The following is an 18,700-nucleotide window of genomic DNA, read 5'->3' as shown; positions in this document are numbered from 1 at the left end:
AAAACGGCAAAACGGTTGCCCTTTTGCGCCCATAACAACTTTTTAGTTACAGCCCCGATTTATTAATACTGAGCGGGGAAATTGTAGGATGGAACCAGGTCAATAAAACCTATTAACCCAATTTCTAATAGATTTTGTGGTTAATTAGTGATCGAATTTTAAAGTACACGGACAATTTATACTTTTTGTCACGGTTGCATGTCACCCATTCACTTACCGCATTCCCAACTGTACCGGATTTAGCCAATATTACGTAACGTGCTGGTGTCATCTAAACATTTAAGTATGAGCTTCTCTCGCAAGCTCTTACTTCCCTCCTTAGTTGGTTCTTCTTTAATACAACGGAATTTGTCCTATGCTCTATTTGTTAGTTTTTTTTGGGGGTGAGGGGGGTGGGATAGGGAGGATTTTTAATTATATAAAACGCAAGAATACTTTAGAAAAGTCAGGTATACTTATATAAGTAAATAGTATATTAAGCTTAGACTTATAAGGGTTTTAAGTTTCTATAAGTATCGGTTTACCAGGAACACGTAATACTATTATATAATATATATGAAATACTAATATATAAATTAGTAAAGTGGTTAATATTCAGAAGTAAGACTTATAGTATTATAGTATTAATATATAATTACTAAATCTGCTAAGCCTAATAGAATATAAGGTTATATAACTATATTTTATATTCTATATTCTATTACCTATATTCTATTACTTATATTCTATTATTAATATTCTATTTCTCGAGTCTTATAACTATATATATAACTTCTAAAGAAATAGCTATATTATAATAGAAATATAAAACAAATAGTAATATATAGAAAAGAATAGGCTTCTATAGTATGAGATTATAGTATATAAATAAAACATAGAATTAAGAAATAAAGATTAGTTAATTTCTAAGAACTAAAAAGAAAAAAAAAGTAATATAAGCGAATTATAAATTATATAGATATCCGGAGGTTATATAATAGAACTATATAACTAATAGAAGCAAAATTCCTATTATAATACTAATACTAGAACTTTTCTAAAAATGTAAAAAAATAATATTTCTCTTTAATTATATATTAATTTCCTAATTTGGTATAATACCAGATTTCCCAAATACTTTATATATTTATATATATTTGTTTTTTATTCTATTTATATTTAATTTATTTCTTTATATTTAATTTATATCTTTATATTTAATTTATTTCTTTATATTTCATTATATTATATATATATATTAATTAGATATTTAAAAGTATTTTATAATTTTAATTTTATTATAAAATTAATAGAATTTAATTTTTCCTCAATTTATTTAACCTTTATAATTTTTTATTATTATTTATATTTCTAATAGAAATATATTATATTAATTATTAGATATTTCTCTCGAATAGTATTTAATTTAATAAGATATTTTTATAAATAATTAATAATAGTTCTATTTCTAATATTTTATTAATTATAGATTTAGCTAAAATACTTATATTATAGAATTCTAAAACTAGAATATTTCTAGTAATTCTCTTATATTTAATAGAGAACTAATAGATAATATTAATATATCTAGTTTTATTTATTAAAACTAAAATATATCCGATTTAGGAAAAGAAATCTCTATTATTTATAAATAAAATATATATAAAAATAATTAAATATAAAAACCTTTTTACTAGTTTTATATATTTCAGTTCTTTAATAATATTTTTAATTTACTATTAAATATATTTATATTAGTTTATAATAATTTAAATAATAATTAATAGATTTTATAAAGTTTCTAATTAATAAACTAATATAATATATACTTCTTTAATATATTAAATAATATATTAGTTTTTAATAAAGAGATTTTAATAAATAGTATTTTTATTATTTATAGTAATAATATTTTTTATAGAAATAGTTTAAAGATTTTTATATTAATTATTAATTTACTAGTAATATATAATACTATTATATAAATATGAAATATTATTTATATAAGTTAGTAAAGTTATTATTATTATTTAAAAGTAAGAATTATAGTATTATAATATTAATATATAATTTCTAAATCTATTAAGCCTAAAAGAATTTAGTTTACTAGTTAAGTTATTTATAAAATATAAGATTATATAATTATATCTCGTATTCTGAGTTCTATAACTATATATATAATTCCTAAAAGAAAATAGCTATATTAATATTAGAACTTTTTTAAAAAAATATAAAAAATAGTATTTCTTTTTAATTATATATTAATTTACTAATTTGGCCTAGTATTAGATTTTCCAAATAGTTTATATATCTATATTACTTTTAAGATTTTTAGTTATATATTAAAGGCTATAGCCTTTTATATATAACTTTCTTTTCTATAATATTCTCTTTTTTATATATCTATTTTCTATTTTATTTATATTTGATTTATTTTTCTATATTTAATTATATTATATTTATATTAATTAGATATTTAAGAGTATTTATTAGCTTTAATTTTATTATAGAATTAGTAGAATTCGATTTTCCCTTAATTTATTTAACTTTTATAATTTCTCGTTATTTATATATTTAATAAAATATATTATATTAATTATTAGATATTTCTTTTAAATAGTTCCTAATTTAATAAAATATTTATATAATAATTTTAAATTTATATAAATTATTAATAGTAGTTTTATTTCTAGTATTTTATTAATTATAAATTTAATTAAAGTATTTATATTAAAGCCATAAGCTATATTATAGAATTCCGAAATTAGAATACTTCTAATAACTCTCTTATATTTAATAAAGAACTAGTAAATAATATTAGTATATCTAGTTCTATTTACTAGAACTAGAATATATCCGATTTAGAAAAAGAGATTTCTATTATTTATAAATGAAGTATTTATAAAAATAATTAAATATAAGAATTCTTTTACTAGTTTTACGAATTTTAGTTTTTTAATACTATTTTTAATTTGCTATTAAATATATTTATTAAGTATTTTTATATTAGTTTCCAAGGATTTAATAGCTTAAATAGTAATTAATAGATTAATATAATATATATTTCTCTAGTATATTATATAATATATTAGTCTTTAATAGAAAGATCTTAATAAATAATACTTTTATTATTTATAATAATAATATTTTTTATAGAAATAATTCAAAGGTTTTTATATTAATATTTTTATATAAAAGTAATTCTAGTAATATTTATATAAATAATACTTTTATTAAACTTGGAATTATAATTAAAAGTAAGGTATTTATATTTCTTAGCTAAGAATTTAGTCTTTTAGAGTTTTAATTACTTTACTTTTATAAAATTATTAGTTTTAATAAATAGAATATTATTAATTTAAAGACTAATAATTCCGAAAAATGATTTATTATAAAAAAAACAAGAATTATAAATTAATTATTCTATAAAAAGCTTATTAATATAATAGAAATAATAAGTTTTAAATTAGTAATTTCTAGTTTTTAGTATATTATATAATAGTTTTATAATTTTTAAAATAGAATTATTTTTTAGATTTAGTTCTTTAATAAATTTATAAAATAAGTCAATATAAAAATTATAATTAAATAAAGTTATTAATTAGATATAAGCTTATAAGATATTATATAAATATAATTCTATAATATTTATTATTATAATAATAATATTAAAAATAATTCTCTGGCTAATATATTAAATAATAAATAATTATATTAATATTATATATTTCTTATTATTATTATAAGTTTAGATAACTAGTCTCGATTTTTTAAACTCTTTTTCTATATTCTTATTCTTAATCTTATTAATAAACCGGGAATTAAAGATATATATCTTTTTTAGTATTTGAAATTTAAAAATAATCTTAAATATATTCTTTTCTAAAATACTAGTAATTTTAATTTAATAGGAGTTATATAGGTTATTATTTTATAGAAATACTATAATATCTGAATTTTTATAAGAATATTCTTTATTATACTTTAGTAAAATAATAGAAATAATAAAAGAAATTATATTTATATTACTTTTAGTTGCATTATAGAATTCGGGAATAGTTTCAGGTTCGGAGCTATTAGTAATAACCTTAATATCCCTTATATAAAAGAGTTTTATAGAGATTAAATAGAAAATAGTATTATTATATAATAAAGCTAATATATAATTCTTTTTATTAATAATTACTAGCTTATATAGTTTATTTTAATTATTAGATTAATTAGTATTTCTTTTATATTATATAAGAATATCCGAATTTAAAAGAAGTTTATAGATATTAATAATACTAGAACTATTTCGAATATTAAAGATATTTATAATTTAGTATTTAGCTTAAAGCTCTTGAATTTCTATTATTATTATTTTAAGTATTACTAATTACTATAATATAATTAATAATAAGGTATTATATTTGGGTATTTAAAATAAAGTATTATAAATTAAAATAATTAAAATAATATTATCGAATTCTATAGAATTATTAATAGCCTTAAAAGCTATTTAAAATATAATATTTTTATTAATTCTATTAATTTTAGCTATAATAATAAAATAAATATATTAAATCGGGCTATAATAGTATTTTTTAATTTTAATAGAATTATAAGCTTTTATAGAAATAATCTTAATCTTAGTTCCTATAATATTTATAAATTAAATAAACTTTTTACTAGTAAATTACTTTCTAGTATCTACTATAATCTAATTAAAAGAGCCTAAATAGGTATTAATCTAATACTATTTTAGGGTATTTCAAATATATAAAATACTAATATTTTAAAGTTATTAGCTAGCTTAATATCAAATACCTTTATTAATAATATAGAATATAGGTTTACTAGAAATATAGAAAATATTAATAATAATAGAATAATTAAAGCTAATATTATTTCTTAAATTAAACTTGAATTATTTTAGTAATTATCCGAATTTCTAGTATTACTTATAGTATTTTATAAGGTATTTAAGAGCTTTTATATTAATATTATAACCTGTTTATTTTAGTATATTTCGGAATTTACTAATAAATAAATAACTAAAATAGTAATATAAATATTATAATTTAATTTCTATAAAAAAGCAGGAATTATAAATAAAGAATTCGGAAATAAAGCTTTATAATATAATATTCTAAAGCAGGAAAAAGTATTTAAAATATTATATTATAAATATAAAATATCTAATAGAAATAATAAAATTATTAATAAAATTATTAATAAAATTATTAATAAAATTATTAAAATAAACTTCTAGTTTATTTATATTAGTTAAGCTAAATAGAAATAGAATTTTTATAAATACAATATAGAATTATATTTACCTAATTAGTATTTTTATTATTATAAATTTAATAGAAAATATAGATCTAATACTAAACTAGATATTAATTTGACTTTTAATAGTATTATTAATTACAATTCTATAAAAATAATAAAAATTATATTTTAATATATTATTACTTATAAATATCTAGATATTTTTTATTTATTTAATAAGTTCTAAAATATAGTTTTTATTTATTATTTAGTATATAAAAGAAAGAGAAATAAGATTATTTATAAGAGTATTAATTATAAAAAAAAATTATGCAAATAATAGAAATAGCTAAAAAGCTTTTAATAAAAATAAATTGAAAATCTAAATAATATTTCTCTCTTTTATTTATTTCTATTAATAAAACTTTAAAAGTATTATTTTCTAGTTTATTTTTATTATTCCTATTATTATTTTTTCTTTTAATTCTAGTAATATATTATATATAAATACTATTAAAATATTTATTAAAATTATAAGAATTTCGGAATCTAAACTAATAAATATTTCTATTTTTAAATTAAGCCTTTTTAGTTTTTTATTTTTCTAATATATTTTTCTATAAATAATATTCGAGTTTTTTATATATAAAATATAATTTCGAAATATAATTATTATAATTATAGGATTTAAAGTAATTATTATAGATCCCGAAATTATAATAGAATCTATATTAATAATTTCCGAATAAATAATAGCTTAGAGAATTTTAAAAATAGTATTATTAATTAGTAAAATAAAATTTAGTATTAATTTATTACTTCTTTTTATAAGTAATAATAAATAATTAGAGCTTATTAATAAACTAGCCGAGTTTATTAAAAGAGTTCGAAACTATATATTAGTATATTAGTAAATCTTAATAGGAAATAATAATTTTATTATATAAGAATTCGATATTTTATAAAATAAAAATAAGGCTATATTATAGTTTATATAGATTATTAATTAGTATTTAGATAAACTCGAATATTATTTTCTTAAAATCTTTAATTAATATAATTACTAAAATAATACTATTTTATTTATCTAAATTTTAATAATAAAAACCGGGGCCTTTAAAAAAGCTATAGATATTTATATAAGCTTTTTTATACTAGTTTTTTTTAATATAATAAAAAAGCTCTTATTAGTACCTTTTTTAAAAGTTTTATATATTAATAAATATCGAGAAAAATAATAAGTTTATAATTAAAACTATTATTAATTCTATTATATTTCTATATTTTAGAATATATTTTTATTATTTTTCTAATAAGCTTTCTAGTAATAATAGTAAATATTAATTAATAAAAGTTCGGATTTAGTAATAATAATAGTAAAAGTAGAAGTAGTAAATAACTTTAATTTTATAAAAAAATGCCTTAATTTAATTAGCTAATTAACTAAAAATATTTAATTCTCTTTTATCTAGTTTCTTCTAAAATAAAATAAACTAATATAATAAATTATTTTAAAAGATTTATTCTAATCGGGCTATTTTTAATAATATTGGCTTTATATTAAATATATATTTTTTTTTCTAAATAATATTAAATAGAAATTATATTATAATAAAGTATATATAATTTTATTTAATATAAATATTATTATATTAAAGGTATTTTTAAAGAATTTATAAATTAATATAATTATATTAACTAAAGGTTATATTATTAAAATCCTTAAAGTTATTCTTAAATAAATTCTATAAGTTCTTATTAAAAGTTCTATATAAAATATACTAATATAGTTTAGTATTTAAATATTTCGTTTATAATAAGAAATTTAGGAAATAAAATATTATAATTCCGGAAGAATCTAAAGCTTAAAGGGCTTAATTTAATAGAAAAATTAAAGTTTATAATTAAAGAGCTTTAAGGATATATATAAAATATATATAAAATATATATAAGATATATATTTCGGAAAAAGAATTTTATAAATATAAGTATTATATAAATAGAAGAAATAGTTTCCAAAAAAGTAATTTCAAGACTAAAAAAAGTTAATTTTAAAGAATAATAGAAATTAAATAGTTAAATAAATAGTTAAATAGCTAATTATCTATTAATTAATAAAAGCTAGTATTTTCTTTTTAGGCTATTAAATGCTTTTCCGGAATTAATAGTAATTTCTTCTTTTAACTAGAAATAGATTACTTATTTTAGGCTATTAAATACTTTTCTAATTAACTAAGTCTTTTTCTAATTTATAAATATTAACTAATTAGTATTAGTTTACTAGTAATATATAATACTATTTTATATAAATTAATAAAATTATTCTTATTTAGAAATAAGAAATATAATATTATAATATTAATATATAATTTTTAAATCTATTAAATCTAATAGAGTCTAGTTTATTTATTAAATTACTTATATAATATAAGATTATATAATTATTACTTGTATTCTATTATTTCTAATTAGTTTTAGGTTATATAACTATATTATATAATTATTAATAACTATAGCTATACTAATAATATTATAAATAATAGAACTAATAAATATTTTCTTTTTTAATATAATATAATTAGATTTTAATAAGATTAAATATCTTTTTTATTTAATAATTATTTTTTCTTTAATTTAAATAATAGCTTTATTTCTAAATAACCGAATTTTAAATAAATATAACTTAATTCTTTCTAATCTATATATATAAATAAATCTTAATAATAAGCTCTTAAATTTTTCTAATTTATATATTTACTAAATAGTATTAGTTTACTAGAAATATATAATACTATTATATAATATATATAAAATACTAGTATATAAATTAGTAAAATAATTAATATTTAGAAATAGGAATTATAATATTATAATATTAATATATAATTCCTAAATTTACTAAGCTTAATAAAATCTTAAATTTTTCGAATTATTATTAAAGAAAATATAAAGTATTAAAAGATATAATAATTTTATATTAGTTATTATATATATTATTTCTTTTATTATATTAATATAATTATAAAAGTATATAAAACCTTTATTAAATTAAATTTATTTTACTTTTATATTATAAAGCTTAATTATGAACTAAATATTATTTTAGTTATATTTAATTATATATATTATAAAAGATATAATTTTTTAAATAAAATAAAGTATAAAAATTTATATATACTTTATAACTTTTACTATATTAAAAATATTAAAAATCGGGAAACAGGGAATTATTTACTATAAGCTATATAATAATTCTAATTAATATAAATTATATTAATTAGTATTATAGTAAACTTTATTTTATTTTATTGTTTTTGGATTAGACTAACTATATGTTCTCCAAATCTCCCAATTGCTATTAAACAGGCAATGAGAATATTTTGGTGCTTAACCTCCTTGTTTGTTTCCTGTTTCCTGTTTGGTTCCTATATGGAATTAGCCTTGTTTACTCCTGCCGAGTTCTTTCGGATAAACAAATTCCTTATAATCTTAATTCAATAACTATTTAGAGATACTGCATTTCGAATTGACACGGGATAAAATTAAAGATCTCACTATCAAGCCCTTGGCTAGCAGCTCGGAACTTATATCTTTACAGGCAAGGCAGGAAACTGGCTACGGAGTACTCCGATAACAGAGTGGCCATCGGCTGTTGTCTGTTACCTGAATTTCAGCATCAAATGAAATACAAGGTAAATATTATTAGTTAAAACGTAAACCCAATGACGCTGCGTGCCAGATCTGAACGAGCAGATGAACTAAGCTTTTAACTACTGTTGCAGTTAGGATTTCTCAATGGGGCGTAGCGCGATCGCTTCGCATGGCCGAGCTCTTTGAATATATATTCCAGAGCTTCCACACCTCACCTTGAGCTCTATTCTAGCTAGCTTTAATTAATTCTTTTAATTTCAGTGCAACTCCCTACTCTGCTCAATTTACGTGCATTAACTACCGTTTGTGCAGCTGGTGTTCGGGGAAATCTACTGATGTCGCACGAGCAGATGAAATTGAACAGGGACGAATCCCGCGACCTTAGATTAAGAATCTTAACTTAAAATTCCCCGCAGTTTTGCCGCGGCATATCACTCCATTTGGTTATACCGTTTTTAAAATTTTGGCGCGGTTCTCACGTGCAACTCGCTTGAAGGCTTTAAAGTGATTTTGGAGCCTCTTTTCATGTTCAGCCGATGTGAACAGTTTTGGTAGCTACCAAAGCAATCCCTTAAGAGGATGTTCGCTCAAGGATCAGATTTCCCTCGCAACACTTCAAATTCTTCAAATAACAACGGGCTTTCTATTCCAGTGGTGCTTAGAAACCTAAGCTCGTGCCTTTGGATTTCCTAATAAATATACATACAAGAAATCTCGGCATCGATGAAACGTTGAAATTTCGAGATGTTCCCCGTGAATTCACCCGCTTCAAAAACAAGCGAACTCGAATCTCTCTCTCCTGTGGGCTCACAAACAAGCAAGGATACCCAGTGTACGTCAGACGCCTCAATAATCACCCCGCCCCCGCCTTCAACCCCCCTCCTCCCCCACTTCTGTCTTCAGCCCAGCATCCTCCCTCTCCATAACTCCATCTCCATGTCAAGATGTCCTCTCTCCCCAGAACCCCCTTCTCAGTCCACGGCGGCTGCTTCTGCAAAGCAATAACCTACACAATCTCCATCCCGGCCTTCGAGTCCCGCCCGCTCCTCGATTCCGACCGCCACCCACCAAAACATGCATTCGGTGCTCAGACCAATGTGGCCGCGCGCTTACCGGTCATCAGTCTCGATCACTGTAATTCCTGTCGTCGGATCTCGGGCGCGATTATTCAGGCTTGGTTTATTTGCCCGCAGCGATGGGTGACTTTCTCCCTTCTGGCCCGCAACACGAGTTCCGACTCGAACACAAGTGAAGAGCGTATCACTCCAAAGACAACGGCAGAAGTTCTCCGCCCGAGTAAGGAGTTGGAGGAAGCGACGTATATCAAGGTTTTTGATAGCTCTGAGCAGGCGCACAGGACGTTTTGTGGGCGCTGCGGAACGCCATTAAGCTTTTTGTATTCGGGCCTCGGTGACGAGATGAGCAAAGAGGAGAACTGGGGCCCGTATTTTGATACTGCGTTGGGGACGCTTGAGAAGGAGAGTGCGGAGATAGAGGGAATGAGACCTGGGAGGCAGGGGTGGCTTGATGATGGGATTGGGTGGGTGAAACAAGTATTCGATGAGGGAGGGAAGAGCCTGGGTATTGAGAAGGTTGATACGGTATAAAGAGTGAGATAGCACACATTTGTAGGAGGACGCAGAAGACCTTTGCTCGAAGTCTCCTCAGCCAAGGTTCTAGAAACGAGTGTGAATCTTGCAATCTCGGATTGGGTCATTGCTTTAGCTAAGGGGTACCTCTCTTGCCCTCTTAAAAACCTTGAATGTGACTCCTGCTTTATCGAAAGCCCACTTCACTTCATCTGGTGGCTCTAACGCGCAGTCCTCAAGTTCTCTCTCACCAAGAGCAGCACATGATCTCTCCGTGATTGAAATATGTCTTGGCGTCTTAGCACGCGTTCTCTTGCTACCTGCTGAGCAGAAAACCAACTTATGATTCTCTGTAGCCCACCAGTCGATTCGGCCAGTGCGGTCAAACACGATCTATGCACATTTTATGAGTCAGCCAAGCACCAGAAGATATTTGAGGGTTTATATATGTCTCTGACATCTCACCTCCAACATCTCCAGATTCGGAGGCAAGCGTTCACAGAGTTGTGCCTCAAGACCACGACAGAAGACAACATAACCCAGCTCATTATACGACGGGAAAAGAACTTCCTCGTGGACTTTCAAAATCCTCAATTTCAAGAAGTTGGAAAGATTCAGACTTGTTGAATCGCTTCGAAACCGACTAGGAGCCATGGAAATATACAATTCTTCGAGACTCGACCTCAGAGGGCTGAGAGCCTCGCCCATGGCTGCCGGCGACAGTGCTCGCCGGATTGCCTCTTGATTCAACGTTGAGCTGAGGTCGAAATTCCAGGTGAATTTCCTCAGTTTGGGTGTTCGTGCAAGTATAATGTCGATATGGCGGCCAGTGGGGTTCGCCGAAGTCGAGATGGTTAGACTTTGCAGTTGTGAGTGAGGCACCTCTTCACCAGGTTCTATACCCATGGCATAATTGAAGCCATCGAGAGACAAATGTTCTAGCTGCTTCATTGCAAATAGTTTCAGAATATCATGAGCCGTGATCCTGGTATCCGAGATGGTAAGACTGCGAAGTGTAGATGCAGACGGTATTTGAAGCAAAATATCGTACAGATTCTCATCCAGTCCTCCACTCCCGATAAAGAACCCCCGAAGCGAGCCAAAATGCTCTTTTAGATTCAGAGTCTGTATATTGGGGAGAATGGATAAGATGTAATGCATGCGGCGACGAAGCTCGCTACCGATGGGCCATGAGAGGTGGGCTATGTTGATGCCTGAGAGGAAGCCGCCAGAGCGACGTTCGAGTTTCGTTATGAAGCCGTTCAGATGCGAGAGGCTTCCATCATCGCGGTATGCGTAGTCGAGCTTGATGGCGCGGGAGAACACTTCAAAAGCCACTCGAGATAAAGCTCGACATGACAGTGAGAGTTGGTAGAGCTCGTGGCTGGTGAGACTTGAGCAGATCTGGAGGAGAATCTCGTCTGGGACGTTGTGCACTAATATCTTCATCATTCAAATATTTAATGAAAACTGGTAATAGTAGGGTGAATTATCGTCGTCTTTTCTTGCAGGTGATCCGTTGCTTAAAGTTGGTGGTCAAGGCGATAAGGCTGGAGCCTTGGGGCTTGATCATTGCGCATGGGGACGAGGATGGGCTGCGCCACTTTCTACCAATCACATGCAGGGCAAAATGTTTTAAAGGGCGAGCATGCAAGCTTGTAAAATGTGCCTAGGCGTTGCCAAATGCTGTCATTTGTGTTTCGGTCCAAGGGCGATGCTCGTCGACGACGAGATCAGGGAACGCGAGCCTGGCCGGTAAATCCGTCCATTAGATAGTACGATGAGCTTTCATCGGTGACTGAATCAAGTCACCAAACTAGCAAAGCCACCACAACTCCCCAGAAACTAAACCCAATCTTGACGTTCAAACCTTTGGCCCCGTTTGCGCTGGTCAACGTCGAGCTAGTTGGACCCGCACTTCTAGAAGAAGTACTATTTCCCCCACCCGTTCCCGTAGGCACCGAATATTGGCTTGAAGTTGTTCTTGTGACCGTGACTGGGATACTTGAGCCACTGGTAATAGGCAACACACTCAAAGTTGTGCAAGGCGTCCCCGACACATTCGGGCACACATCCGTCCGATTCAAGCCTTTGTCCAAAGGTCCAGTTGGCCCAGTCTCGTACTTCCAAGCAATGCTGGCATTCAGGAAGTTCACTTGTCTAGGGTCGCTGTCGAGATACTGTTCATCACCCCACCTGCCTTCGAAGTAGAGCCATCCTGTGGGAGTCGTAGCGTCGGAAGGCACGAATGTGCCGTTTGTGGCTGACGATGGTGTATAGGTGTAGAAGTATGCTGACAGAGTAGGGTCCCATACCGGGCCAGGCGAAGTGTAGTCATTTACTGTTACGACGGATACGTTTCGGGAGTGCGTCCCTGCTACTGCGAAATTGGCGTGAGAGCCAAATGCACTGTAGATGATGGGCCGAGGACCCTTTTTTAATAGCGCGTCATATGTGAAAGCTTGTCCATACTGTCCACCATCAGCGGCGGTTGCATTTCCTTTCGAAGGAGCAACTTACTTCATGTTGACTGAGCCAGACGGAAATGGGGATTCCTTCCTTGAATCTCACCATGCTATGCTCCCAATCTCCAACATGATTCCCAAGGAGCTGCCCCAAAACAACCGATCCGTAGTTAAAAGCGTAGAAATACATATAATAAGCATCGACAAGTCCGCCTCCATGGTCATTGACAATGATAGCGCAAGATCTCGCGCCGACAGTCTTGCCGGTCACGGGATCAGGCAGGACGCCATAAAGCCAAGGTGGGTCCGTCGCCACATTGTCTTTGGAGGTAAGATAGATGGGGCATGCATCGAAGTTCTGCCCGCAATTTCCTAGAATGTTGAGTTGTTCGAGATCTGAAAGGAGGAGTGGTGAAGGGACATCCGCTTTGGGCAGCGCTGTGTAGTTGAGTGCGGGGTAAGTGTTGTTCAATTGCGCTTGAATGTCGGAAGGAAGGTAGACGTCGTTCTGGTCGAGATATACTAATGGCGCTACCTGGATGTTAGTGATGGATGGTTAATAGGAAAAGCCTTAATCTACCATAATTCGTGACGAAATCCGGAATGCTGGTGGTCTGTCGAGGTTGAAGCTGGGCGCTGGCAATTGTTGCTCCCAGCGACAGGGAAAGAGCAACGGAGGCGCGCATCTTGGACGATGACAAAAACTAGCTCCTGCTTCGTTCTACTCTCTTATGGGCATCAAGTAGACCGCTTCAATTGTTGACGACGTGTTGAGAGACGTTTGAGAGATATTGATTGCAGATGGGTGAACGGTGGTGAAGGGAGGGCGCTGTTGCACAGATTCAGGTACCACCGGCAAGCCAAAACGCGAACCCCTGTGGCCCGTACCTGAGCTAATCTCGCTTCGGATAGGGGCCTGTAGCGCTCACCTCACTCAAATCTGGATTCCGGAGGAGTAAGCAATTTCTAATTTTATGAAAACAACTCTCAGATTCTCAATCAAACGGCGACGCCAATGTGAACACACGCATCGGTGATAATCCCATAGGCTGAAAAAAAAGCACATGTTGTGTAAGCAGACATTGTGGTGGGGAAAAGCGTAAGCGCCACCAGCGCCTGAGCGTCAAATTCTAGGTGTAACCTTATCCGGCGGTACGAAGTATGAAATCCGAGCTCAGTGCTTTTAACCCCAGCAGCGAGTGTGAAATGGGAACTCACACCTTGCGAAGATACGAATATGTGCAAATTAAGCTTATAATCCTATAGATTCGGTGGGGTCTCAGTGGATTAATCTTGTGTAAGCCCGAATGCTATGCCTCCCAAAGTGGTACAGTCTCTGGTATCGTCCACTTCGGACGAGATAATGTCCGATATGCTCGAACCATCTTCGAAGATCTTGGAGAGACAGGAATTTGATTCCAGAGATCTTATTTGTGTCTGTATGCTCAATTCTATGCAACTAGCTGGAAAGAGAATATCTATACAGTCTACAGATCTAATGTGTGTCCCAAAGCTCATCCTCGTCTTACGCCTACATCGTCAGCCGCATCTATCTTGTGTGTAGGTTATGTACAAACTCATATTTGATCTTCAAGTCAACTTCTTCATGTGATAGAGTTTACCCGATAGTCCTGTGGAGGATGTCAGCTTTTGATATGTGAAATAAGGGTTGAAAAGGCTCCTCTACCTCGGACATCTCGAAGCTCTACGCCTCCCCCGCGTCCTCCGTTTAATGGCTGATGTTGTGCCAGTACTGAGACTGGGATTTATCATTTCAAGGCAGACATTACTCAACCAGCTCGCAGGGAATTTCCTGATACGTGAGCGGTACTGCCATAGTAAGCCCCCGCAAGAATGACAAATTTTCGGCCTTTGCTTGTCAACCTGCTAGTTCACCTCCGCTTTACAGGCAGATGAATAGCCAACGTGTGCTCGAGCTTAGCCAAAGAAAGTGGCTTAGCAAGAAAGTCATCAGCGCCAGCAGACTTGAACAACGCCTGTGCTTCAGAACTCACGACCGCCGTCAGAGCAATGATCGGATGTCGTCGGGAAAGGGCACCGGCTGCCTCCATCTCTCGAATCTCCTTTGTGGCCATGATTCCATCCTTCACAGGCATAGACTGGTCCATAAGTATCGCATCTATGGCAGAGTCGTTCTCTAGGATTTGACCGATCGCTTCTTGGCCGTTTTCTGCGAGCCAGACCCTGTATCCAAGGGAGGTCAACATCTTTCGGCCGAGCTTTTGATTAATCTGCGATGAGTAAGTAAGGGGTTTTGTGAAGATAAGCATGGGAGAAACGACATACCGGGTTGTCTTCAACGAGCAGGATAACAAAGTTCTTTGCAGTCGATTTTGGTGTTTGTGCTTTGTCATTTTCATTTACAAAATTGACCGTCGGTGCGAACCTTACCGTCCTTGAAACCTCGGTTTTCATCGGCCCTTGTTTTGCTGCAGCCATACGATGTGAAAACGTATGCCATATCAATGGCCTCGGTAGTGGAACAAATTGTAGAGCAGATTCAAGTTCTGGAATCTGATGTATCGGATGGAGAGTATCGTATGGGACGAGGACTCTCCATGAATCCTGTTTCAAAAGGGCCTGTAGACAAGCCGGATTGGCCTTCAGGAACGGAAGATCTGCCCATATATACTTCCAGTCAACACCCGCTAGAGCCGCAGTGTTATGTGTTATGACGACCTCAAATCCGAATTTCTCCCAGGCAATTCGAAGCCCTTCGATAGCTCGTTCATTGCCACCGTGGAGAATTGCAATTTTCGCGGGCTTTTGCACGTCGGCCGAGTTAACCTCCGTACCAGATTGCACGGGAATAGATATGGCAAATGTACTGCCAGTCCGTCCTGGCTCGACTCCCTCGACCTCGGGATGTCTGCTCTCGACAGTAATGCTGCCGTTCATGTTATGGAGCAACTGTTTGACGATGCTCAGGCCGAGCCCCGTTCCTCTCTGCGAGCCTCTCGTCTGAGCTTGTTTGAATGGCTCAAAAAGTTGAGGTAAAAAAGATGGAGGCACCCCGGGCCCAGTGTCTTTCACAGTAGCCACAAGCTTGCCTTCTTCAAACTCAACTAGTAACATAATGTAACCAGATCTTGTGAATTTTAGCGCATTGGAGAGAAGGTTCATCAAGATTCGATGAATGTAAGTCTCATCCAGGAAGATTGACTTTGGAACGTTGGGCTTGACAACGACCATTGTTTCCACCTCTGCTTCATCATCTTTATTAGGTAGCAACACAAGAATTGCTTCGCAGACGGTTCTGATGTCGAGAGCGACAGGGCGGGCTATAGATTCAGAGTCACTTTCCAATTTCGACCAATCCAAGACGTTATTTGTGACTGATTTGGGTTTGGGTTAAAAGATGCTAGCAACAAGGGGAATTTTGTAGCTTACTCAATGATAAAGTTTTAGTAGCTCGTTGAATGGAATGCAGTAGCAAACGGCCTTCCTCGGTTAATTCCGTCTGCGAGAGCAGGTCACTGTATCCTTGGAGGTGATGTAGCGGAGTCCTGATTTCGTGAGATGCAGAAGCAATAAAATCGCTTCTCGCTGCGGCTGCGGCTTCAGCATTCTCTTTTTGGGCAATAGTCCTCCACAACTTCTTGCGTGTCGATACGACCTCTGCCAGCTTGTTTCGAGAAACTGTTACAGCATGGGCTAGGAGGCCATTAGCCGCAATGCAAGTTGCAATTGCGATACTAACTACAGCAGTTGCTAGGATAGGTGGATAGCCTCTTGCTTCCGTCGGTGGTGATTTAGTCCAGAATGTTGCAGCTGCCATTCCTAGGTGGTGTCAGTATGAGAACATCAGATGGCGGGCGCAATGACTTACCAGTAAAATGCATGGCGGCAACTCCTGTTGTTGCTGCAATGGAGAAGAGGAATTGTTGGCCCAAATGCGTCTCCATTTGAGACATCAGGATACACCCCACGATGCATACAAGCCAACTAATTATGCCAGATAGTGCCACGAAGGCGTAATTTAGTGTGCAATAGCCACTAGGAATTCTTAGAGCATTAATCCCAGCGTAATGCATGCTGGTAATGGCGAGAGACCATACAAATCCCTTTGTGATGTTCTTCCACGTACAGCCCAAATACAGTGTTTCTCCAGTCAAAAAGAAAATATTCTTGGCTGGAGATGTGGTGAGATACGCAATGTTCACAATACTGCTAAGCGCGAACGTAGAGGCAGAACTGGAACCCAACAATGAGGAAGACCGCCCTGAAGTTGAGTGGTCGCCCGAGTCTGTGAAATCTGTCGTACTGTCCGCGTTCCCTAGTTCTTGGTTGTCATCTGAGTGTCGGATCAAGCTATGATTGGAAGACCCGAGCACTGGCAAAGTAGATATCTTTCTTGTTGATGTGCTGCCTGTTGAATTCTGTCGTGCGAGAGAAGGCGGGAATTGGTGATTTTCCGGGACGGGTGCGCTGTCCTCCACTTCAACTCCCTCCAGCTCAAACGGGTTCGGGCCGGAGGTGGGCCCTGGCGAGAAATCATCGAGGTCCTCTGACTGAGTGAGGAGTGGTCTGGAGTCGAGGTCCGAGGCTTGTCCTCGTGGTCGACTTCCCAAGCCATTTGGCAACTTCCTCCTCCTACGTTTCCCATTTGTCCTTTTTCGTTCTCGGCGGTAGACTTCCCATAGCAGGTCAGACCCCAAAGCTGCAAAGGTGAAAACGACAGCCAGCGCAGAGCTGAGAATTGTTAAAGCTGTGTTGATCCCAATCGAAATATCCAATTCGTATGCCAACGTTGCCACAAAATGAAGACTCCATATTGAACAGAATCCAAATGTCAGGCTAGCAAGTAATACCCAAACAAGCACGGCATTGAAACTAATTGAGGCTCTGGCTTGGCACATCCTGGAGCAAATGTTAGTCTTTACGATTGCAGGCAACGGTAACGGGGAGCATGCAATTGGGTAGATGTGAATGCACCAAGAAGAGAGATAACAATGGAGGCAGCAATCATTCCGCGATTCCAGTGTGGTTCAAGCTGTCGCAGAGTCCCATCTCCCCCAGCGTCTGCCATGGCGTCGATTGTGCCCATCGGCCCGCAGATCCCTATTTTCTACCAGTGTTATTGGTTCGGCATGTTCTCAACCTTCTTCCTGTGTAATGCGTCTTCGAGGCCAGTACTGCATCTACAGAGCGATCTTGAATTGTCCAGTGTTTCCGGGGCTGCCAGCAGCGTCCCAGATTGAGAGGTTCGAAATGTAGCAATTGATCAACGGGAGGTTCGTGTAGATTCGAGACTTTGGGAAGAATTGGGTGAAATTCTGGGGCAGGAGCAGCCGCGCAGATAGTGGTGCTTGCGGTGTCCGCGAGGCCGCGAGGGACGCGGAGAAAGGATGAAGACTCCCTTGCGCGCTGCGAGGTGCAGGGACCCAAATATTGGAGAACCTTGCTAGCTGAAAATGGTGTAGTTCTAGAACATCGGAGCAGGTACCGAAGTTTAGTCAGCGCCACTAGACTATTCTCGGCAGGCCCAAAGATAAATCAAAAGACCAAAGTCTTTATTATATTATAGAAGATTTTTTATTCACCATATCAACTCAACACGCTTTATGTTTGACAGCCAGTGCTGGAATTCTGGAAGGTAGCTGCGGCCGCATGGCCTTTAAAGGGAGTGGGGCAATTACTTTTTAGCGAAGCCCCTATTCAAACTCAAAAGGGGCTTTGGCGAGAGTTGACGGCCCGAAAGTGGTCACGAGACACTCCCCTAATGGGAAAAAAGGGTTG

General features: G+C 32.9%; 4 protein-coding genes across 4 annotated transcripts; 1 reads left to right on the top strand and 3 right to left on the bottom strand.

Annotated features, from left to right (window-relative positions):
- Window positions 1-9,830: 9,830 nt before the first annotated feature.
- K444DRAFT_566200 (uncharacterized protein) lies at window positions 9,831-10,822 on the top strand (the record flags this gene model as incomplete). Its single annotated transcript, XM_024877123.1, has 1 exon — window positions 9,831-10,822. One exon carries the CDS (start codon window positions 9,831-9,833, stop codon window positions 10,491-10,493), a length of 663 nt encoding a protein of 220 aa, XP_024734141.1. The 3' UTR covers window positions 10,494-10,822.
- K444DRAFT_49624 (uncharacterized protein) lies at window positions 10,676-12,105 on the bottom strand. The gene is made up of 3 exons (XM_024873278.1): window positions 11,527-12,105; window positions 10,976-11,460; window positions 10,676-10,868 (listed from the first exon to the last, which is right to left on the bottom strand). The coding sequence occupies exons 1-3, from the start codon at window positions 11,925-11,927 to the stop codon at window positions 10,858-10,860; spliced, it is 897 nt and encodes a 298-aa protein (XP_024734140.1). The 5' UTR covers window positions 11,928-12,105; the 3' UTR covers window positions 10,676-10,857.
- K444DRAFT_594115 (uncharacterized protein) lies at window positions 12,061-13,755 on the bottom strand. Its single transcript, XM_024878334.1, has 3 exons — window positions 13,521-13,755; window positions 12,996-13,471; window positions 12,061-12,946 (listed from the first exon to the last, which is right to left on the bottom strand). Exons 1-3 carry the CDS (start codon window positions 13,624-13,626, stop codon window positions 12,284-12,286), a joined length of 1,245 nt encoding a protein of 414 aa, XP_024734139.1. The 5' UTR covers window positions 13,627-13,755; the 3' UTR covers window positions 12,061-12,283.
- A 941-nt stretch (window positions 13,756-14,696) lies between these two features.
- K444DRAFT_49554 (uncharacterized protein) lies at window positions 14,697-18,335 on the bottom strand. The gene is made up of 5 exons (XM_024873272.1): window positions 17,875-18,335; window positions 16,791-17,821; window positions 16,352-16,741; window positions 15,248-16,296; window positions 14,697-15,192 (listed from the first exon to the last, which is right to left on the bottom strand). Exons 1-5 carry the CDS (start codon window positions 18,006-18,008, stop codon window positions 14,833-14,835), a joined length of 2,964 nt encoding a protein of 987 aa, XP_024734138.1. The 5' UTR covers window positions 18,009-18,335; the 3' UTR covers window positions 14,697-14,832.
- Window positions 18,336-18,700: the final 365 nt, after the last annotated feature.

Source organism: Hyaloscypha bicolor, assembly GCF_002865645.1.
Source record: "Hyaloscypha bicolor E unplaced genomic scaffold K444scaffold_117, whole genome shotgun sequence".
Lineage (NCBI taxonomy): Eukaryota > Fungi > Ascomycota > Leotiomycetes > Helotiales > Hyaloscyphaceae > Hyaloscypha > Hyaloscypha bicolor.
This window is presented reverse-complemented; position numbering and strand designations above follow the sequence as displayed.